Source organism: Marmota monax, unplaced genomic scaffold, assembly GCF_021218885.2.
Source record: "Marmota monax isolate L192 unplaced genomic scaffold, Marmota_monax_Labrador192_F-V1.1 WCK01_AAM20220418_F8-fsc00033, whole genome shotgun sequence".
Classification (NCBI taxonomy): domain Eukaryota; kingdom Metazoa; phylum Chordata; class Mammalia; order Rodentia; family Sciuridae; genus Marmota; species Marmota monax.
The window spans coordinates 6,811,720-6,836,546 of NW_026694282.1; the positions used below are offsets into that span (position 1 = coordinate 6,811,720).

The following is a 24,827-nucleotide window of genomic DNA, read 5'->3' on the forward strand; positions in this document are numbered from 1 at the left end:
GTGTCTATGTGTGGTACTGGGGATTGAACCCAGGGGTGCTTTACCACTGATCTACATCTCCATCACTTTTTATCTTTGTATTTTGAGGCGGGGTCTCCTTAAGTAGCCCTGGCTGGCCCCGAACTTGCATTCCTCCTGCCTCAGCCTCCAGAGTTGCTAGGATTATAGGCATGAGCCACTAAAACCAGCTCTCTTTCATTTTTCAAGATAAAAAATGTAGTGTGATATCTTCTTTTGATGTGTTTAACTGTAGGATTGGTTCTAGAAGCAGAATTTATGAGGGAAAGGATAGAGTCATTTAAAATTTTTATAGATGATGTGAAATTGCTCTCCATAAAGACTGAAACAACCTCACACAACACGAAAATGCTTATTTCCCCATTCACTCATCAACACTGGATATGATGAATCTTATTTTTTGTTATTTTCATATCTATATTCTCTGCTTATTTTTCTATTCTATGACTTGTCTATTTTGTTGCTTTTCTTGTTTTGTGGATATGAACCTTTTGTCATTTGTTACAAATATTTCATCTTAGACTCTATCTATCTTTTTCTCTTCAAAGACCAAAGTTCCTTGTAGTTTGTGTCTTTTTATTCCCTCAATTATTTCTTATGAATATGTTAAAAAACAGATATGATTCACTTTTAAAATAAACATTCTAAAGTGTATAATTGACTGGTTTTTAGTATATTTATAAGGTTTGTGCAATTACCATACATTATCTTTTTTCCCCCCCTATGATGGTGATCATATACAGTGCTTCAAAAATGCTAGGTACGTGCTCTAACACTGAGCTATCCCCCCAGCCCTTTTAACTGGTGAACTTTAAGAAAAAAATTTAGAGTGTTATGTCTTAAAATATTTTTTTGTCCTCATACATTACACTTATTCTTTTTTGTTTTTTGCTCCATTCAGGTTTGTACATGAGAATTCTAATAATAGCTGGGTGTGGTGGCACCTGCCTATGGTCCCAGTTGCTCAGGAGGTTGAGGTGGGAGGATCACTTGAGCCCAGGAGTTTGAGACCAAGACCCTATCTCAAAAGAAAAGAAAACAGAGAGAAAAAAAGCTGATACCAAATTAGACATTTTATTCTGATTGTATCTATTTTATAGATTTTGTTTCTTAGAAAATCTAAGCATTCATAGACTATTCTTTTTATCTCTGGATTTGAAAAATATTAGTAATAAATATATATATATATTTTCCCAGAAATCTTGCCTAGTACTACTGGTAGCCTTTTCAGTTTGAAGACTAAAGTCCAGTAAAAAAAAAAATTCTTTTTGATTTTTGCTTCTTTACTAGTTACGTTTCCTTCTAATTTTGATTTTTACCATTATTCAAACTATAATATCCTATTACTACAATCATATAGAATTCAATAAAAATTTTAAATTTTGCAATGGCAGACTTCACATATAGAGTAACAAAATTCTTGCAAACCAGAAAGTGGGTTTTGTGGGGAGAGAGAGAAAATACTAGGGAGTTTTAGAAGTTAAGGTGGTTTGAAGTTAGTTTCAGGCAGATTCAGGTCTTCAGCTTTTATTAGCTCTGAAAACTGGGCTTCCACAGCCTCACTGGTAAAGAGGGAAAGGTTATAATCTTTGTGATATAATCTAAACATTATATTACCACAATATTTTGGAAAATAAACAGGTACTTTACTGATATACTTATCTAATAATAAAGCATGAAAGGTGAGTTTATTATCATGATTTTGGATTTTACAGATGGGAATGTTCAGATTCCTTGGTATTAAGTAGCCCAATTTCCCTAGTTTATTAGAGTTAAAGCAAGAGTTTAAATATAAATCAGTCTGAAACCATCCCTCTCAACCCACTTGAAATATTTAAATAATGAGAACAAAGGAGATCTAACATAAAGATTAAAAAGCTGGTGTTTATTTATCAGCCCTAGTTGCTCCTCTGAATTCCTTGGAATTAAATGCAAATGAGATGTATTTGCGTTTTGCTTGGATTCTACTGCTTTGAGAAAAGAGTGGGGGATCCAAACTCTTTAAAAATCATAGGTCTATTATCTGTCCTTTCTAAAACTTCAGTTCTATGGCAAATCTTAGTTAAAGAAAACTAACCTAAGTAAAAAAAGTTTGCAAAAAAGATTTAATGAATCCATATTCTTGGAAGGAATTCAATCAGAAATCTAATCAACACAGATCATCTAAAATTTAACTAATCATTATGCCCAAGGAGTAGCCTTGTGAGGTTATTAGGTGAGGCCTGAACTTCTTCCAGCTGTACAAGGAGTCATTTTAGATTAAATCAGATGTTAGACCTGCTTTCCAGTTGTGTACACATTGAAGACTAGAAGACAGGAAGGCTTCTGGACATGTAGTGACTCTGTCACCAGGGAAAACCAAATAGACCCCCCTGGATAAGTCTCAAGTCAATACTGGATTTTTAGAACAGTTCACTCACTCAGTAATAATGAGAATTTGTCTGCTCAATATAGCTACAGGTCTGAGATTTCATGGTATCTTATAATATCTGGGCACAGGCCTGGGTCAGAGACCTAAGACTTGTATTATCCTGAGATACTGAATTTCAAAGGGCAAGATGCAATCCTGAGAACTGGTGAGGAGCTTTAGAAAATTTATATATTTGGAGGAGTTGGGTCCCTTTGAGGCTCTGAGGAGACTATGAGCTCTGCTATCAGTGCCTAAGGCCAGACATTCACACCTAGGGACAGCTTCTTAATAAACTGGTGATAGAGCAGTTATCATTTCCACGTCAAAGGATCACCAGGTCTTTGTAAAGGAAAGTGTTGTGAAGAATTATGAAGAATTTGATATAATTCCTCACAGGAAGTGAGGAATTTGATATAATTCCTTACAGTCCAGGATCCTTAGCTACAGAAAGATTCTGATTCTGTAAAAGTGAATGGATATAAAGAATTGCAGAGAAGGATGTGAATGTTGAGATATCTTCTTCCTCAGCTTCAGAATAGGAAGAGACTAGAAACTTAAGAGTTTTAGTTGAGAAGGTACTCAGAAGCATCTCAGCAGTTCCAAAGGAAGAAAACAGGGCCATGTATCTCCCAACCTTCCTAAGACAGTCACAGTTCATTCTAGTTTTTAAAAGATCTCTTCTTTAATTTTTATCGAACCATATTAACTGTGACTATTTGAATGTGGCTCCTGTTTTACGTAACCAACATAAAAATTATGCATAATTTAGTGGCCATTTTGATCAAAGTAACATGGAATTGAAAACACTAAGGTAGGGGATGTGGGCAAAGCTAATCTTTGAGATCATGAACAAGAGAGAATCTTTAAGGGAAAGGCTTCATTCAGTGTTGAGATCTCTTTTCACCAAAGGATGCATACAGGAGAGAAACATACATGTGTGACACTGTCACAAATGATTAATTCAGGAGCCTACACTGCATGGTCATAAGGGGATCCATATGAAAGAGAAAACATACCATTGTGGAAAATGCTTCAACTGCAAGGAAACCTCAACATTCCCCAAAGAATCCACTTAGGAACTAAACCATATGGACATACTCAGCAGTGCTGTAGAATGGAAACATAACATGAGCCACAAATGCAAGCCACATATGTAATTGAAAATTTTCTTGTAGCCACATTAAAAAAGTAAAGAGACAGATGATGTTAATTTTTAATGCATTTTACATAACACAACATATCAAACTTTATTTCAGCATGTAATCAACATAAAAATTATACATGATATTTTACATACTTTTCTGTTTTAAGTCTTTTAAATATAGCATAAATTTTCCCAAGTATTAGAGATAGAATTTAGGGTCTAGCACATGCTAAGAATGTGCTTTACCACTGAGTTATATCCCCAGTCCTTTTTTTTTTTTTAAGTTTTATTTTGAGACAGGGTCTTGTTAAATTGTCCAGATTGCTCTTGAACTGGTGATTCTTCTGCTTTATCCTTCCCAGTATCTGAGATTACAGGCATGTGCAATTGAGCCTGGCAAATCCAGCATGTATTTTATACTTATTGCACATCTCAATTTGAATTAGCCATATTATTGATGCTTAGTAGTCATGTGTGGCTAGCTGGTATACTCTATTAGACAGTGCAGATCTTCTATGTGGTTAAACCTTTTGCCAGTTGGAAAACTTTAAATGCCATAAAAAATTCATTCAGTGATATCTCACATAAATGCCCTAAATAATATCTAATTAAGTCAAATTCTTGTCCTAATGCCCAAAGAAAGTTAATAACGATTTGCATACTACTCCACTCTAAATAGTAAGTTGACATAATAATACATTTAAGGACTAAAGAAAGTGCTTAGTTTACAGTAGATGCTGGACAACTATTAACAACCATAATAAAAAAATAGTTATTTTTTTTTAAAAACACATACTCTTCTTTTTTAATATATATTTGTATGATTTCTTTCTACTTCCCAAGGGAGATCTGCATTTAAAAAGAGCGGGCTATTTTTTCTTTTTGATATATTCTCCTTCAACCACTAACAGAAAATAAGGAAAAAAAATCAGTGTTATTCTCCCTTTCATTAATTCTCTTTTAATGGGAGTTATTTACTCTGGTTCCCTAGCCTACTTTTTTGGGTGGTTGATCCATTTCATATGACTGGTTACTTTTCATGGTCTGCTAATATTTATAAATGAAAGACTTGATAATTTGTCATGAGTAACTGATGTGGACACTTCTGAAATTATGTGGAGGTAATGTTTGTCTTTTTCCTCATTGGTTTTTCCCCAAGAGAGTGTAGGGGATGATTGCTAGTTAGGTGGTTGAATTCTTTGGCTACTTGTCTCCTCCCTTAAATGTGTTGGATAGGTCTTTGCTGTGCTGCAGAATGAGCTGGATGCCTGTGGTGGCTACTGTTCAATGTGGGTGGCAAATATTCAGTTACTTAATAATGGTAGGATTGGACTGGGGTATAGCTCAGTGATGGAACACTTGCCTAGCATGTGTAAGGCCCTGAATTCAAACCCCAGTACCAACAAAACACACACACACTTACACAAGCAGGATAAAGCATCTGTTTAGCATATGCACTTTATAATATTTAACATGTTATTATGTTTCTTACAGGAATACACATGGTCTAATAAAATCCATTATGAAATTATTACAAATGCAAGCTTTAAAGGAAGGACAAGGTGGGGAGAAGAACATTCAGGATATATATACTATTAGGTAAGCCTTTTCTTCTCTCTTTCTAAAAAGAAAACCAAAAGTGAATTGTTAACTGAGTTATGGATTGTGACATGACAACCCATTAAGAGTTAGTTATTTAATTCAGCAGGATGTATGCACAGTGATTGTGGGTCTTCATTCTCAGAAGCTAGTGTTTCAAAAACTCAGAGGAATGAGATGGAGGTGACAACAGCTGGGTATCACCAATGTGGCTTTCAGAGTTGCTTTCTTGGAAGTTAAATCTGTTACCCAAAATTCAGGTCATTCTTTTTTGCTTTAGAAATTGTAATTAGCTCCCTATTACTATGAAAATTGAAGAGGTCATGGAGCAGATATTCTTAAAGCAGGAAGAGTTTGGGTTAGGCGGGATGGTGAGCTTCCTCACTATAAAAAGTAATGGGACACTATGGTTTGCAAGTATTATTACTGAGGTCAAGGTGAGTAATTAGGAGCATTGGTTTACCTTTTCTTTGTCATCTAAGAGTGTAATAAAGTAGAATTTTCTTTAAAAAATAAAATACAGCAATAAATTAGTAAAATGCATTGAATTTTTATAAGGGAGTTATGGACAAGGAGGGCATCATACTCATCTGAATGATGATTTTACCTGTCAGAAAGCTGTTTCTTAAGAGAAGGGCTCTCAGTTTGCACAGGGCCTAGAGATGCACATAACCAGTTTATGTGCCCTAGGAACTCTGTTTAGTTATGCATCTAGACTGTGCCTGTAAAGGATTGAGAATACGGGACCATAAGCAAGGCACTGGCTTATAGGGCAGGGAGAGATGGCTCACATGGGCTATGGTGATCCAATAGGGAGAATAAATTAGGTCCTCATGAGCCATCATTGGCTTCATCTTATTGCACCTGTAGTTTTGAGAATTTACTACCACAGGTGTTAGAAGCTAGTCTCCAACGTAGCATGGTACATATTCCTTACCTGTATTTATAGTGCTTTCCTTTTGATAATGAGAAAACAGTATCTCCTTTATTATCATGCTGTTTCCTATAGTTTTAGTGCTGCTTATTATCTTTTTTTAATAAGTATATTATTGAGAGTTTCTTAAGGCTTTTAAAAAATAAAGTCAGTTTCACATTTTGTATATTTTTTTCTTAGCATGTTTTTGAGTGTCTTCAAACATACAGAAAACTTGGAAGAATAGGGTACACTGAATTCACTGATTTATTTTTAAATAGGGGGAGCAAAGGAAAATTACTTATTTGAAAATACTGTAGAAATTTGTGATGTATAGGGTACAATTTTCCAAATTGACAAATATGATTTTCTTCCTTTCTTCTCTTCCTCCTTCCTTCCTTCACTTGTCTTTATTTTTTCTTCTTCTTCCTTCTCCTCCTTTTCTTCCTCTTCCTCTTTTTCTTCTTCCATAGTAGTGTTCTTTGTAATGCAAGTTTTTAGTTTTAGGTTTCTTCTTTTTCTATTGCCTTGACTATGATCCTGAAGAGATGACAAGATCTTAATATTTCTGGAGAGACAGGGTAGAAAATAATTCCATTTCATTGTTGTTCATTGAGGATTATTTATTTATTTAAATAGACAAGTTATTAAGTTTCTTAGTTTAATGTTTGTGTAACAGTTTCATTGAAATACAATCCACATACCATACAACTGACCCATTTAAAGTATACACTTCAGTGGGTTTTTGTATAGTCAGAGAATTATACAACTATCACCATAATCAATTTTAGAACATTTTAATCATCCCTTAAAGAAATTCCTCCCCCATTAACAGTTACTCCATACTCCCACTCAGTAGGGCATTTTATCCTTTGGTTCTCAACAGTCCTGTTCATTAGAACCACCTGGATGTTCTTAAAAAAATGGAAGCAATCAAATGTCCCCTACCAACTGAATCAGAATCTTTGCTGGGAGGCCCAGTATTTTTTAAAGGATCCCTGGTGACTCTGATTCATTCAGTACAAGATGGCGGTCAGCTGTTTTTTAATGTGCATACTTATCTATGGGGATCTTGTTGAACTGCAGATCCTCTTTCCATAGGTGGAGGATGGGCCCAGGCTGCCTGTCTAACAAGCTCCAGGTGATACTGATGCTGCTGTTATCCCACCACACAATAAGTAGCAGAGCCACAGAAGCAGCAGCAGTAACTGGGAGCTTGTTAAGAGAAGGTGGTGTCTCTAACTCCATCCGTGTTGCCTGAATCAGCCTGTGTTTTAGAAAGATATTCCAGGTAATTCCGTAATGTTTAAGAAGCACTGGTTTAGTTGATGGTAAAGAGAACTTTTCTTTCATACAGAAGAATCAAGGTTATTCCCATTTTCACAGGGCTCACTGTGTGTACTTACTGGGCCTTCAGTCATCTGTAGTGTTTTATCTGTTGTTTTGTTTATAATTCATTTTCTTTTATATTGGTTCTTTTAATTGCAGTCTGTTTTTGTTTTGTTTTGTTTATTTTTTGGCATGATACAGGGATTAAACCCAGGGGTACTCTACCACTGAGCTATATCCCCATCCCTTTTTGAGACAGGGTCCTGCTAAGTTGCAGAGACTGACCTCAAACTTGTAACCCTCCTGCCTTAGCCTCCTGAGGAGCTGGGATCAGATCATAGGTGTGCACCACAACATCCTATGAGCACTGTCTTTAAAATACATTAGGTATAAGGTGTGGATAAGGGAGCCTAGTTTGAGGAGCTGAGGAGAACTGGATGCATAAGGTTTGTCTTTAAATAGGTGGCACATTGGAAAGTCCAGGGTCAGTCACCCGAGTTGGCATAATCCGATAACATTTATGGAGGGCCCTTATGTGAATGGCTCTTTGGCACTATAAATCAGTAGAGTGTAATTGAGTGTATAAGAGCCTTAAGTTCCTCTAGGGGAGATGTGGATGGCAAAAACAGAGAAGAGGTGAACCTGAAGAGCAGATTCCCCTCAAGTGAGCTGTATTGCCTGAGTCGAGCATGAAATCGTCATGCTATTTTAGAGCCGCCTTTGTCATGTGTTGGTTGGCAACATCATCCAACCTTGGAGAGGCAACGGGCGAGCTGTGTGTGCAAGCATAGAGAGGATACAGGGAGCTTAGAACTCCGCTAAGAGGTATCCTCTGGTTATTCTGTAGGATTCGTTTACAACAGAAGCAGGACAAATAACTGTCAGCTTTTTGAATATGAAGCCAACCTGTGTTTTTATGGTTTTAAGGATTTTGCTCATATACAGTTGGGGTCTAAGTGTGTTCTTTTTGTCATAATGACTGATTAATTTGAATCATACTAAAAACAGAATACTTAGTTCTTTTAAATGGTTATGTACTGAATTGCATAAGTTATGCCAGAGTAGGAGTGAAGAGAGAATATATGAGGACCACGAAGGTTAGCCAATGGTTTCTTTTGGCTGCTGTGAATTTCCTGAAGGAGCGAGCCCTAGAGAGGGTGTTCTTTTTGTTGTGCTTAGAACTTAGTGGTTTTCAAAGTTCTCATGCAAAAAACCACCTGGGGAGCTTGTTAAAAGGATAGTTTCTTAGTGTGGCTTACCAGAGAGTCTAATTCCTTCAGTAGTTTTGTGTGAGACTTGAGAATTGGCATGTTTATCCAGTTGCTCAGTGATATGGATACAGCTAATTTGTGGATCACACTTGAGAAATATTTCTTTAGCCCCTGAGGGCTTGGTGGCACCACATGTGAGTTGTAGGAATACTGTGGGGTAGACTGGATTGGGTCTTGAGCGGCTTAGTCATGTTTCCTCTCTTCTATTCCCTGTTTATTTGAGAGGCAAGAAGTCTGTATGTTCCATAAAAACCAAGGCACCAAGTTTGTTTTTCATGTCAGCCATGCACAGTGGAGAAGCCAGGGCCAGCACCAGAGGACAACTCTAAAAGAAAATGAGTCCAAAGAGAGCAAACCAACTGTGGATGCAAGAGAAAGAATGTAAGGGATCACTGATTGGTTTAATGAAATAATTCCATGGCTCCAACACATGTTAGTATTCCTCATGGTCAGATGGTGAGTGGGTGGTTGTAGGATCAGGATGGGAAGAATCCTGAACATACATTTAGAAGCTGCCATAGTGTTCAGTGTCTTCTGAACTTGTCCTGAGTTTTGGATATGTCAGGACCATGGCCTGACATCTACATTATGACAAGACATTTGGATGCCTGTGATCTACTGACTGTGCTTTGAGAAAGATTAGATTTGAGTGTGTAGAACTAATATAGTTCATATTGCTTAACCCGATCCTCCTTCTAGGCAGCCTTTATGGTTTCAAAAAGATTAGTTGGAAGTTTTAAATGGGTCTGCATGTGCCAGTGCATTTAAGGATGGGGGTAATTGAAAGAACAATGTAGTACATCTGGTTACTGCGATTAACTGAAGAACATTTGCTAAGTGTAAAAGTCTGAACTCATTTTTCTGTAACACACTTGTATTTAGTTATTTAAACATTTTTCTAATAATGAATCATATAGATAGTGGGCAGAAAGAATCTAAATTTGGCTAGTATTTTGGTTGCAAGGATGAATAGCTAAGTTTTTGTGATTTTTAGGTTATTGGAGGCTAATTTTCTCATTAGCTTTGTAATATGCCATTTCTGTCCCCCCACCCCTCAATATTTTATCTGTGCTTTTGGTTTAATTTTCCTCTGCATATTCATATTATGGCAATCTCTTTAAGATCTCTCTTCTCTCAGCTAAAGTGAGGAAATAGCTGTGAATTCATGAGCAGTAACTGCTTGTACCAGAATTTGTGCATCATTCTGATGTGCCAGACAGTGGCTGACATGCACAAATATCACATGTTAAGAATCTTATTTGTGGGAAGATTTGGTCTGATCAGCATCAAGCTGTACTTTCTGAAATAAGGGAATATTAAACGATTTGGCAGATGGCGTGCTCTGAAGTGGGCGATTAGGCTAATAGTAATGGATCGTTGTACCCTGAGTAGATTAAAGTTATGGGTTCTGTATGTGTATTTGTTCATCTATTTGTGTAGTTCATTTGGATGGAGAGTTAATTTTAAGAATTTAAAGATGTGTATCCCAAAGGCTGAGATACTTTGTAATTCATATTGATTCTTTTGACTTGGCACTGAACGGAAATTCAAATAAAGAAAGATGAGAGAAAAATCCCAGATAAATACTGATGTAAGTGCACAAAGGCCAGTTTGTGGTTGTGGGTAAAAGAGCCCTATTTTAAAGTTTGCTAACTGGCTCTTTTGACACATTAAGCCATTTTTGCATTTTCTTTTCTTATCTGTCTCCAAGGATGACATGGAGCCAGCCACATGAAGAGCACAGGAAGAGTGTTTTCTCTAGTGCCTGCACGTTGCAGTGAGAAGGAGCTTGGCACATTAGAGGGACTTGAAGAAGGCAAAGGAGGGGGAGGCTAGGATAGAGGCACAGGAGAGGTGGCCTGGGCTAGACTCTGTAAGGTTTTGGCGTAGACTTAGTTTTATTTAAAGAGTAGTGGCAAGTCATTGGAGATTTTTCTTTTCAACTTAATATTTTGAAATAATTTTAAAGTTGCAGAATAGTTTGCGGAATAGTACAAAAACTTCCACATACCAGTTATACAGATTCATCAGTGTCTTTACATCTTGCCGTGTCTGCTTTATCATATTCTAGTTTAGTCAAATGTCTCAGTAATGTCCTTTTATGACGTTTTGTTTTCCCCCTTTTAATGAATAGGATCTAGTTTACTTTCATTTATCTATCTGTCTATCTATCTATCTATTTTTTTATTGTGGTGCTGGGGATTGAACCCAGGACCTTTTGCACAAGAGGTAAATGCTACACTGAGCTACACCTCCAGGCCAAGGGTTTATATTAAGATTACATGTTGATTTTAGTTGTCATATTTTTAGTCATTTAAAATACACTGTTTCTCATATACTGTTTCATGGCATTGGTATTTTTTCACATTTTTAAATACCGTATAAATGATGCTATGTCCTCTGAGGATGTCACATCTGGAGGAACTGATGTCCATCTTGTCCCTTACTGTGATTTTAATTTTAATCATTGAGTCAGTCTGGTTTCTCCAGTGTGTGGATATCATTTTTCTGTTGTAGCTAATAAGCAATCTTTGGGGAAGACACTTTGAGACCTTGTACATATCCTGCTTCTCATTAAGCTCACCATCCCTGAACCATTTTCACTGTGATGACTACAATATGGTGATTTCCTAGCTCCATCATTTCCTTTACATTTATTAGTGGCAAAGAAGATAGATACATTTTAGAGATGGAAATAACAATTAAGCTATCTATCAAGGAATATGAGAGAATCGATTCTGATTTGAAACTATTTTCTTTCAATGGGAAATCCCAAGCTTATTCCTTTATTATATTGGCAAGGTACTTATACTTTCCATGATATTTGACCTTCTAAAATTGAAAAAAAGGTTAATAATTTATGTAGCCGAGTTTGGAATCTTTTTTGAGGGGGCACTGGGGATTGAACTTGGGGGCACTCAATCACTGAGCCACATCCCCAGCCCTTTTATGTATTTTATTTAGAGATGGTGTCACACTGAGTTGCTTAGGGCCTTGCTAAGTTGCTGAGGCTGGCTTTGAGCTCATGAGTCTCCTGCCTTAGCCTCTTGAGCTGCTGGGATTATAGATTTAACATTGCCACTGTACCTGGCAGAGTTTAGAATTTTTAATGCCTTTTTGTTGAGGCTTAATTTATGTACCATAAAATGCATTCCTTTCAAGTGTGCAAGTGAGTATACTGCATTCACAAAGATAGTTTGTTCACATCTAATTCCAAATGTTTTCATTACCCTCCAAAGGACTTCCTTACCCATTATCATTTCCTAATACCCTCAACCTCCAAATCCTAGAAAATGCTATTTGTATCTCTGGATCTGTGTATTCTGGACATTTCATATAAATGGAATCATGTGACTTCTTCATCTGGCTTCTTTCACTTAATGTTAGTATTTTCAAGGTTTCATCCATGTTGTAGCATGTACCATTACTTCATTTCCTTTTTATCCATTACATTGACACACCACATTTTATTTGTTCTGGAATTTTTTTTCAATGTTTACTTAAGATAAATGAATTTTTAGTCTTTTTGGGCTTTATGTTTCTTCTGAAGGGAAACTCCTTTTTGTAACTTTCTAAAAATAAACCTTAGTCTTTAATAAAAATATTGGGTTTCATTTCTACATTAAGTCTGTTATATATTAGTCAATATTACTTAGGTTGTGTAGGATCTGCTTTTAAAAAAATTGGACATTAGTTGTTATCATGTGATTTTGTTGTCAAAATGAGCATTTTTTTTGGAGGGTTTTTTTTGTTATTTCAATAATTGAATATATTATCTAAAAGGGCCCCTTGAGGTGTAGTTGTTGGTTTTACTCAGCATAAAGTATACCCGGCACCCTTATTAAATCACTTGTACTACACTCTTGAGTTGCCATACATTATTGGAACAAGTGGAATACATTACTATATTTTGCTGAAGTTTAAAAAAACTTAAATATTAGGGGTTGTAACTCAGTGGTGGAGTGCTTCCTTACACAGGAGAGGCAGTGGGTTCAATCCTCAACACCTCATAAAAATCAATAAAATAAAGATGTTGTGTAGATCTACAACTAAAAAAAAAACTTAAATATTTAGGGATCCACCATTTCTGGGAGGAACACATGGTTTCATCTTTTTTTTTTTTTTTTTTTTTTAATTGGGGGAAATGGTGTTTCAGTTTTTTTTTTTTTTTTTTTTTTTAAAAGTAGGAATTTATCAAAGGCAGAGTATAGCACTTCACTGGATGTACATGGCAGTTTATTGGTACTTATCTTTTTTTCCCCCTACTTGTGTGGGTAGGAGTAGTCAGGAGTATTTTGAGATTCTCTTTAGCGTTTTAAACTTTCCTAGAAATCGTGCCAACATATATGTGTTCAAATTTTTGCCTAACATTTCAAAGGGATTATGGAAATATTTATATAAAAATCAGGAGAAGGAAGATGAGAAAGAATGGAGTATCAATGTCATATCTGCCCCTGAAAAGGCCCAGCAGAGCTCAGGATAGAAAGGAAGCTAGGGCAGTAATTAGGCAAGCAGAGTCGGTGATACTTTCCAAGACCATCTGGCTCTTTGCAGTCCAATTTTTTTTTCTGTGACTGCATGCTTTGCTTCTGTTTTCTTTTTTGTCTCCCCTCTGCCACCCAGAAAAATCTTTGTCCACAATTTATGGTTCTAATCACCTGGGATTTGCACCTGGGATTTATAATTGTATCTGAAAAATAAGCTGCACATGTTATACAATCTTCTAGCTAGCACTAGCCACCAGCAAAGACTTAATAAGTTCTTTTAAGTGTAGATGTTTAATTATAAAAATTGGTATGACAATCTGATGACTGTCTTTAAGACCACAAAAATGTTATAATTTTGGCCTGCGTGTCTCTAGTTTCTTTTTCTTGTGATCATGGCACATATCTTAATGAAAGAGAGGTTTTGGATCTCTAAGTACTTCTATGTTTCCCCAGTCATTACCTTGTTTCTAAAATAGATCAGACTTCTAACATTGGCAGGCACCTTTGCATTAAAGTTCCAAACCTCAAATAGAGGTCCTGGGAAAGGTTCAGTGTAAGGGTAGAAGCATTGTAATGAAGTATGTTTGTAAAGAAATCTTATATGCTCCCAGTGTGTCTTATAGACCTAAAGAAAAAAAAAAGTGATCATTCAAAAAAAGTAGAAATTAAAATTACCTTTGTCTAAGTCCTTTTCTTGTGAGCTTATGTAGAAAGTATAAAAAAATCCATTTGCTTTAAAATTTTGCTACAAATGACAATTCATAATCACTTGGTTTTTTTTTTTTTTTGGATCCATGTTTTCCTTTTGATAGTAATAGTCACAGGGGAATCTTCATAATGCTGTTTTATTCATCTTTCAACTTATCTGCAGAGTTTTTTTTTTCTTTCTTTTTTAATCAGCTTTGAAGGTTAGGGATGTACCTCAGTGGTAAAGCACTTGCCTAGCATGTGTGGAGCTCTGGGTTCAATCCCCAATACTACCACCAAAAAAAAAAAAAAAAAAAAAAGGCTTTAGCTTCTAACCAGCACTTTCAAATCAAAATTCTGAGCAGGTAGAGAGATGCTTTTAAAATGCATATTTGATGTAGTGAGTGCCATGCTATGCTTCTGAAAGCACCAGGGTCACAGCTGCATACATGAAAATGCATGGTGACTGCAGGCATTGTTTCCTCACACAGAAAGGCAATCTGTGCCTGTCACTGAATTTATGCTGTAAATCAAATCACAGCTTCCCTATATTCAGAAATGTATCAAAAAGGTTGAGGTGACCTAAAGGTTACAAATAACTTTTGCTTTCTGATTTACCTACCGCAAGACTAATTTTTTTTTTTATCCCCTCATGTCTATTAAGATTGATTGATGTGTTTATTCTTGGAAAGGTGAATCCAGTTGCATACCTTATTTTATCATTGCCTCTGTGTTGGTCTAGTGGAACCATACATATAGCATTTGTTCCTTCCTGATTCATTCTGTTAAGATGCCAGCACTGCTGTGTTATTGGCAATATTAGTAAATGGTGGGAGTACTGAAGTATTAGGTACCAGCCCTGCATGCCTCATCTCTGCCCCTGCACCCCATCAATGTCCACTTTGGGGCAATGCATTAGAGGTATTATGATAAGCTGGTTTTATGATCCAGTTTATTTTGCTATTTGCTACTACATGAATGAATCAGTTTGAGTTTAAAAAGATGGTTTGGGGAATGTGTATGGGGTGTGAGTGAGATAATTACATAAATTATAGATCTGCTTTTGGCACCAAAAGGGAAAGAAAAAGATTAAGATGACAGACCTGCCTTTCAAATTGTATGGACTCTAGTTTAAGGTACAAATCTACCCTTATGATATCATACTAGTATATATATTTGCTAGGCATTATGTTTTATGCTGTATTTAAAGTGACATTTAAAACATTTCCAAATCACAAAATGGGAAAGTATCAAGGAATGTTCAACAAATTGGTTCACCTAGGGTAGGAAAAATTTTAAAAAGCACAGTAGGGAATACAGACACTAGAGGCCAATGGGGGGTGATCTGGTTGCCTAGTTTATGTTGATTTAATTTTTAGAAGCAATATTACTCTCTTCTAAGGAGAAAGCAGAATTTATTGGCTATCTCAAGAGTTAGGAAATTCTGACTTAAAAATTTCTGTGGGCTCCTTCTGAACACTACACTTCTCTCTGAAATTAAAAAAAAAGGATGATTTCTCTCTCTGAGATAAAGATAGGGGACTTCTCTTTGGAGGCCTTAGATTTTAGTGGACATTGGCCTTAAAATCACTTAGGCTTGACATAGAATTACTAGTAGTTGACAACCATTTCCATTGCTTTCTGGTTTGGTGGGGTTTGGTTCCACCTGTAGTTTCAAGCATACTAAGGTTAGGGCTTTCATAGTGGCCTGGGTTATATAACTTTAGCTCTGTTAGGTACTTAGTCTGATCTTCTGATTTTACAGATAAAGAAACTGACCAAGAGAGGTTAATTCTCTTGCCTGAGATTTCATAATTTGTTTCAGAACCAGGATGTAATTTTGGAACTTTTGCTGCTTAATTCTATGCTATCTCCCACTATTTCATCCTACCTCTCCACTTTGTTTCATTTGGGATATGAAAATGGTTGCATAAGAGTAAATGATTCTAATGAGGCTTTGTAGGCACTACTTATATAAAGTAGTGATGATGATGTGATGTGATGTGTGTGTGTGTGTGTGTGTGTTAAACTTGTATAGCTTAGTGGCTGCCACTATTAGTGGTCAGGATGATTGTATGGTCGTCACATACAACATTATTTGAATTAAGGGTTGTGGCCAACTGACTATAACTTGAATACCAGTTTTGGGGATAATTGAATTTTGAGGCATAAGCCAAGTTTTGTTTTGATGTTGTTTTTTGGTACCACATTTTTTCTTTTTCATCAATAGTGCTTCCAATTTAAAATTGTTGACTTCTTTAAATGTGGATTCTTTCATTTTACCTTGCCCCTTTTCAGTCGACAGTATTTGAAAGAAGAGAAATGGGTAACAAGTTGTGAGTGAGAAGAAGTATGAAAAGAAAAATCTTGAATAATCCGTAAATTTAATATCAATCCTTGGTTATATCAAAAGTGAACTATATTTAACTATATGAAATTTTTATAAAGTTTTTTTGTTGTAGATTGGCATAATACCTTTATTTTGTTTATTTTTTTAATGTGGTGCTGAAGATTGAACCCAGTGCCTCACACATGCTAGGCACATGCTCTACCACTGAGTTCCAGCCCCAGCCCCAGCTGTATGACATTTTAAATGCACTATTTATAATACCTTAAATAGGAAAATAAGTTCATTTTTAATACCAGATTTTCATATCAAATTAACATGTATATAACTTAATGTTTATTTTAGGACAGGATTCTTTATTTTGCAAAGGAATAATTTTACATTTGTTTTCCATTTTAAGTCCTCTAGCATCTAATGTATTGTGTTTCTCTTGTGTACCTAATATTAATTTTTGGAAACTATATATCCATGAGAAAATTAAAAATTTGAGCATGATTGACTAATGATTTTTTGGCTCAGTATAAGGCAGGATGAAGTTAGAATCAGTCTTTTTGTATAACTCAGGGATGATACTTGCTTTATTTGGTTTGGGGCCCCACAGTATTTGTCATTTACTTAGAGCAGTGGTTCTGAACCAGGGGACATTGGTAATGTCAGAAGATATTTTCATGGTCATGAGCAGAGAGAGTGTTACCAGCATCTAGTGATAGGAAGGGGCCAGTGATGCTGCTATAAACATCATGTAGTACATAGGACACCCTCACAATAAAGAATTAATGGTCTGGGGTTGTAACTTAGCGATGGAGCGCTTGCCTGGCATGTATGAGGCACTGGATTCCATCCTCAGCACCACATTAAAATAAATAAAGGCATTGTGTCCATTTATAACTTAAAAAAAATTATCTAGCCTAAATGTCTGTAGTTCTAATTTGAGAAACTCTCATGCATGGCAGTTCAATTTATTGACTTAAAATACATACCTATTCCACTACTTAAGCATAACAATTTATTATATATTCTATAACATTCACCTACCAATTTGATGATTCACAAGGGAGAATTTTGCTCTGTTCATTATGCTTAAAGTGTTAATAAAATTTTTGGCATTTATAATTGATTTTAGATTAGTTGTGTTCAGTTGAAATAGTACAATATTTATAATCAAGGGCTAGTCAATAAGAAGAGTCTATGTTCTCCCTTTGTAATTCCCTTCCCTCAAGATTTTCCGCTTCTTGGAATCAATATTGTGTATTATTCCCTATAGCAGTGCCACTTATATTGGACATAATCAATTATCTGTGTAACTTAATTATCCAGAGGTCTAAGTCAGTGATTACTGGATAGTTTTTATCCTACTATATTCTACTCGATCTCATTTTTAGAGTTTGAATCTGAGATATTAAGTGAAATCTGCTGAATCCAATACGTGGCAAAATAGGACAACCCTCATAATACAGAATTATTGGTCTGGGGTTATAGCTTAGTGGTGGACCGCTTGCCTGGCATGTATGAGGCACTGGGTTCCATCCTCAGTTTCATGCAACAAATCTAGAGCGGCTCCCTTGATCTGAGTGGAGTAGAAACCACATCATATTAGAATAGATCACCATAGCTGCATTATTTGTAATCCTACTTTAAAATTAGTCTTTTACTTCTTTTGACCTGATTTGATTTGGATAAAGATGTGTATTTTTTTAAATATTTATTTTTTAGTTGTAGTTGGACACAATACCTTTATTTTATTTATTTTTATATGGTGCTGAGGATTGAACACAGTGCCTCCCACATGTGATAAGACAAGTGCTTTACCTACGGAGCCTCAACCCCAGCCCACTCAATGAACTTTCAATCTAAGGAGTTTATCTGATGTTATATACCTGAGTAACTTTTAGGATTATAATATTTATTAATATCTGTGGCAACTAGAATGGGAGCAATTTCTAGATAGGTTTAATTTCCAAAGTGTTTGGGATTTAGATGATATAATTTTGATATAATTTTTGAGTTTGGGTGTAAAAAGTTGCTTGGAGTCATCCCTCAGCTATGTGGTAAGCTGGCAGTAAGAAATAACCTGCCTTTTAGCCAGCAGGAGTCTGCCAGCATGTGAAGTGAGTAGGTGAAAAAGAAGGTGAGCTTGAGAAGAAAATAAAGAGATGGTATTATAATATCCAGAAATTGTCTAGTAGTATCAGAGACAAGTTTAACATGAATGTTTTTATGTCATTGCCTTATTTGTATTTTGACTTTGATTCTTTAAAAAAAAAACATTGTTTTTCTGCCCTAGATCTTGCTCTTTAGTGGTTTTTACTAGCAGCGATTCTCAACACGTTAAAATTATCAGTGGCGTTTTTAACAATTGCTTATGCATGAACTCTATTCCTAGCAACTCCAAGATAACTGTGACCTGGGCACTGGTGTTAAGAGCTTCACAGCTAATCTAACTGCTTTCTAGTAGTACATCAGAATTTCTTGGAGAACTGCTTATTGAGTTTGAGCTGGGACCCAAGAATTTGCATTTCTAAATTCCCAGGTGATACTGATGTTGCTGGTAAAGCCCAAGCACTCTGACAACCACCAAGAAGGCAGTTCTAAAAAATAATGTGAGTGCTGGAGGAATAGCTCACTGTTTGTTCAGCATGTGCAAGGCCCTCAGTTCGATTCTCACCATGGTAGATAAACAAATAAATAAAACAATAAAAACTGATGTCTATTTTTTTTAAATAATTGCTGAGTATTTATTTATGGCTTAAATACTGAGTTTAGAGAATAGCATTATGTGTATGGTTCCTTCTGTGTTTAAAACATCCACATTTCTGTATTGTTTAGATTTTTTTTTTTTGCAATGAACTTTTAGGTTTTATTAAAATCATTGAATAGAAAAATCAACAAAGCTTTATACAATGTTTCATAGTTTGAAAAACTGATAATTCATAATTCTAGGCTTTTTAAAACTATTTAAAATGACTTGTGGTTGTGCTTTTTTCTTTTTTAGCTTCAGTTTTTGAGTGTTAGATTTCAGATCTTACGTTTAATTTTGTCGTTTTGGTATCTTAATGGAAATAGCCCAAGGAAATTGATTTATCTGCATTCAACAGCAATTGTGTGAGCATTTTTGGCTTGGATAGTTTATTGTTTGAGATGGGAGGAGGAATATTTGCTTTTTTCTTAAATATGCTAGGGGACACGGAACCATGCACCAAGGAGAAGGCAGTAAGATTGAACTGAGAAGGAAAATTAGTGTTTACAAAGTGGGCTAATGTTAGAGGAAATGGAACCTTCCAGGCTTGAAAAGAAAGTAGAAGGAGGACAAGGAGGTAGCCCGTGATCTCCAAGAATGAAGGAATCAAGGAGTGGTTTTGAGAGAAGCACTGGATTCAGGAGCTCGGTCAAAATTAAAGCTATTAAATCACACAGTCTGGTCTCAAATTTGGGTTTCTGAGATTCCAGGTCCGTTTCATTTTCTTTTTTGCAAAATGGATAAAAGGGGGGAAAAAGTTACTTCTAATGAATCAACTTTGCAACTAATGCGGCATTTGATGGTTTTGTGACAGGAATCCTGGAAAAAAAGTCTCTAGATGGTGTTGGCTTTTTTTGCTGCTATATTTGGATATTGCAATTGTGCAGTCCTGAAATGACAGCTTCCAACGTGACTTTCTTTGTTTTTCAGAACTCGTCCTCAGCCTTTGATCACTGTGCTTGAACATAGACCTGATTGCTGGCCAGTGCTTTTGCAGCAGCTGACAGCTTTTTTCCAGCAATGCCCTGAAAGGTAACGTAAAACAGAATAAATGAGGGAGAAGGAATGGTATATGCTATTTTTTAGAGCTAGAGTTTCTTTTTTTTTTTTTTTAAAGCTGTAATGACTATAATGTTTTCTCTTGAACAAAAGAAATGTCCTAGAACTGGTTGTACTTTCCTTTTCTTTTTAAGAGTAAGGGGGGAAAAAATCTGCCAGATTTGTTAGTTGTTGAAATATTTAATATAAGAAAAACTGTTATTGAAGTAGGTAAAAACTAGTAGTGGTTAGGAAAATTGATTAGAAATTCAGTCAACGGCTACACAATGCTATAGGAGATGGGTTCTTCCCCTGGAAATAGGTTAGTGAGTTAGTCTATTAGAAAACTGCTCATTGGGATCAAGTAATTCTGCCAAGTGGGATCAGATGGCCACCTGATGTGCAAGTTAGCTTAGCATCCCTAGACTTTCTGCTGGTCCTCAGGGACATTCCCCTTTCTCAGCACATGGCCCTGATCCTAGCCCTCACCGCCTCTTGGTGTGACTTTTGCCACTTGTCCCTAACTGTTGTCTCTGTCTTCAATCCCATCTTCCTCACATCCATATCTGAACATCTATCACAACGTTTTTCTGCATCATTTCTTGGCTGTGGTTTTCAAACTGCCCTTCTCGTGTATGGGCTAAGCAGGGGAGTACCCCTGCTCCTTTCATTCTATACTTACAGGATTTACTTCTTGATGCCTTAGGAAGCTTTTTACTGAAAAAAGGAAAAAGAAATTTTTTTTTCTTTCTGCAAGCTTGAAACTCCTGAACTACAGAATAAAATCAAATATGTCATTCTAGGCTCTGTTTATTACATGTTCTCATCAATTTTATCTTCTCTTATGGTTCATCTCAGATTTATGCTTCAGCAGAACTTGCTCTTGGTTCTACATTGGAAGGTGTGCTTTTGCTTGTAATCCACCTTACTCTCTTGACTCTTACCCTAGTCTCTAACTACCTTCTCCATTTAAAATCTCTGTTCCTGCAGTCTCTACCTAGTCTGACTTTGACTACTGCAAGCTGGATTGGGTGTTTCTTGTGTACTCTTGTAATTGTGATTTCCAATGTCAACACACTTGCCACATTATCTTTGTTACTTTCCTCTGTTAGCTGTGAAACCTTCTGGAGGGCAGGAACTGTTTCATTATTCTTTGTATTAATAATGCCTAGTACATTTCTAGCTGCATTATAAATATTGAATTTCTATAAATGAGGCCCATGAATTTTAGGGCCTGGGTAGTGGGTTGTAGTGTGTCTGACATACTTAGTACTTTCACACAGGTGTGATAAGACACTATTATCCTGGGTAATGCCTGAGTTACCTTCACCACACCATCTACATTCATTCATATATATATATATATAAAATTTGCTCTTGAAGGTTTTATAGCATCCTATAAATACAGTTTCTTAGAACACCATTTCTGAGTCCATAATTTCAATTTCAGATGGGATTTCTAGGAAGGATATACTGCTGCAGGCAGTTTTAAAGAGATACAGGTAATCTTGTATTTTATTCATTTTGGGCTGCTATAACCAAATGCCATAGCCTTGGTGGCTTATAAACAGCAAACACAGTTCTGGAGGCTGAGAAATTCAAGATCAGGGTGCTGACAGATTTGATGTCTGGTGAGGTCTGCTTTCTGGTTCTCAGGGGTCTGTCATTTCACTTTGTCCCCACAAGGTGGAAAGAGCCAGGAACATCTCTTAAGCCTGTTTTGTAAGAATGCTGATCCCATCCCAAATGACTTAATCCCCTTGCAAAAGTGCCCTGATACCACCACTAGGGGTTTAGGATTTCAATATATGAATTTTGGGTAGGACACAAACTATACTAAATTGCCAGTGAGAGAAACTGAATGCATTAGCTCAAAATGACATTATCCTTTTTTTATCCTCACCTAGGTCAGATATTAATATTTTCTAAGTTGGCCATTGTTCAACTTTGTCAAAGATAAACAAACCCCTCAAATTTAGAAGCACATTTGTTTAGTGAAATTTCTTTTTGTTGCTAAATAAAGTGGTGCTTATGAAAGATGCTGCTGCTATCAAGTTTGTTAAATTAAGGTGATTTTTAGGGTAATTCTTACAATGCATTTCCTTTCTAATGCTTTAGTCAGCGAATAGTATATGTACTGTTTGGTTATTTGCATCTCCAGGGAATACTGTGTTGGAACTGGGAAGTAGTTATGCTAATGAAATTTGTTCAGATATCCATAAGGAAAAAAGCATTGTTAGTTGACTTTGTTTTATTTATTGATAAATTTCTATTGGCTCACTTCTTTTACTTACATTCCCAAGTGTTGGTATTCAATTGGAAGTTATAGATGACTGAAATTACTCTTTGCAAATAAATATAAATTGCCCCATTTCGGGGGGATAGTAGAGGATAGGAAAGGCAGCAGAACACAACAGACACTAGTATGGCAATATGTAAATCAATGGATGTGTAACTGATGTGATTCTGCAATCTGTATTTGGGATAAAAATGGGAGCTCATAACCCACTTGAATCAAAGTGTGAAATATGATATATGAAGAATTATGTAATGTTTTGAACAGCCAACAATAAAAAATTAAAAAAAAAAGAAAAAAAGAAAAAAAAAATTGCCCCATTTCTACTTTTGCATGCTGGGGTTATTCTTTGAAGAATGAAATTTATAATTCTGGTTGCATTTTTCAGTGAACTCTTAGTTTTCCGAGGTTTGATTTCTGCTTCCCATCCCACAATCAGTTAACTTTAAGTTGTTGTTTAGAAGGTGATACAGGTAGGTTGGTAATTGAATAAGAATATGAGTAGAGTGATTCAAACTATGAGAAGGAGGCAAAATGTTGTGAAGATTGATAGCCTGAATTCTAGATCATTCTGTGTTAACAATTATTGACCAAGCTATCTAGCTATTTATTTATTTATTTTTAATAGTGTTTAGATGGATGTTCTGAAATGTCAGTATATCTTCATGCTAGGATTTTTTTTTTTTTGTACCAGGGATTGAACCCAGGGGCAGATAATCACTAAGCAACATTCCCAGCCCATTTTTATATTTTGAGATAGGGTCTCGCCAAGTTGCTCAGGGCCTTGCTAAGTTGCTGAAGCTGGCTTTGAACTTGCAGTTCTCCTGCTTCAGCCTCTTGAGCCGCTAGGATTGCAGGTGTGTGCCAGTGTACCCGCCTTCATGCTGGACTTTTGGGGGCATTATTTTATAATTAAGTTTTGCATTCATTTATTGAAGGCCTGTATTGTTAAAATCTTATTTTCACCTTTAAGGGACTGAGAATTATGTAAAGCAACAATGATATCATGGAATTTGGGCCTGGGTAATTTAAGGTTATTTAGTCCAATACATAATTTTTTTGGATGAAGTAAGTTGGGAGAACAACATGGGATGACTTGCTCAGGGTTGGGAGATGAGTTGGTGGAGTTGAGTCTAATGCTTCAGGTTTTTTTTTTTTTTTTTTGACTCTTATTCTAGGTTTCTTTCACTACATTTCCTTTAGTGGTGAACAGAAATAGGAAAGATTCATGTAGATATGAGATGCATCATGGTTCACATTTTAAACATTCTTAAATCACTTGGGGACTATAGGATGTCTTTTCTTTTTATTACGTTCCCTTTTCTCTTTAAGTCTTGGTAATTTCATATCTCGTTGAAGTGATAGTTAATCATCAGATACCACACAGGAAATGCAGAATACAAAATCAGAACAGATTAAACTAAGGAAATTTTAAATAGTGCATTGTCCTTAAGGAAGAGCGACATCATGGTCCCCTTGATGTCAAATCACAATGACATCTTGGAAATATATATTTTTATATGAACATTGCATTTCCCCCTCAGCATTTCAAAGTAGAAAAAAACCATTAAGTTATCTGTGGATGCCATTGACACTTGGAGAGTGTTTATTCTTTGGGGAATACTATATTAAAGATGGGGAAGCAATGTTTCTCAAATCTTTTTTTGAAACTGATCTTCATATTCCAATCCAGGTTCCCATATGATATCATCTGACTCCTTTATTTATGAAGCTTGTTTTTTTTCTAAAAAAAATTTTTTTGTAGTTGTGTATAGGCAGCATGCCTTTATTTTATTTATTTTGTGTGGTGCTAAGGCTAGAACCTAGTGCCTCACACATACTAGGCAAGCGCTCTACCACTGAGCTACAGCCTCAGCCCCTAGTTTTTCACTTTTGTGAAGTGAATGGTGTGATAAATGTTTTTGTAATAATTATGAACTCAAAAAGTCTTTTCGTTTTATAGATTAAGTATTTGTGAAATAATAAAAATTCTCCAGACTGTGAGATCCATGAGAATAGGGAGTTTATTTAATTTTGTTTTTTGCTTTTTTTTTTTTCCCTAGCACATAGATGAAGTATACTGTAGGTGGTCCGTGCATTTTGCCAGGTGAACAAATTAATGAATAAAAATTATTGATTTGGTAAATTTAAAATATCTATTAATGATGTTGTGAAATCATGTTGCTGTGAAATGTATGGTATTATATAATTATGTTGTCAAGAATAATTTGAATGCCGTTTTTTTCCCTGAAGTAATTACATTCTTTTGCCAGTTTTCCCTTACTGTCCTCTAGTTCAAGAACATTACTGATTGTCCCTGTTTGCCATATGCTTCTTAGGAATAGATAATGACCAGTTTAACTTTGTATCTTATCTAATAATTTATTATGCATAATACAGAAAACATTAAAATTATATTTAATCAAAGCATGCTAATTGGAAAACTACTGTATAACTTAGTGTAATTGAATTAACTAATTGCATATCACTTTGAAGACTATATATATATATATATATATATATATATATATATATTATTGGTTATATAGCA

General features: G+C 35.6%; 1 protein-coding gene across 3 annotated transcripts in view; it reads left to right on the forward strand.

The window, feature by feature from the left end:
• Positions 1 to 24,827, forward strand: part of Focad (focadhesin) — a 296,580-nt gene that overhangs the window by 39,878 nt on the left and 231,875 nt on the right. For all 3 annotated transcript variants that reach the window (XM_046467321.2, XM_058586381.1, XM_058586382.1), the window contains exons 5-6: positions 5,067 to 5,171; positions 19,873 to 19,974. In XM_046467321.2, coding sequence (XP_046323277.1) covers positions 5,067 to 5,171; positions 19,873 to 19,974 — 207 coding nt within the window. The remainder of the gene's footprint in view (positions 1 to 5,066; positions 5,172 to 19,872; positions 19,975 to 24,827) is intronic.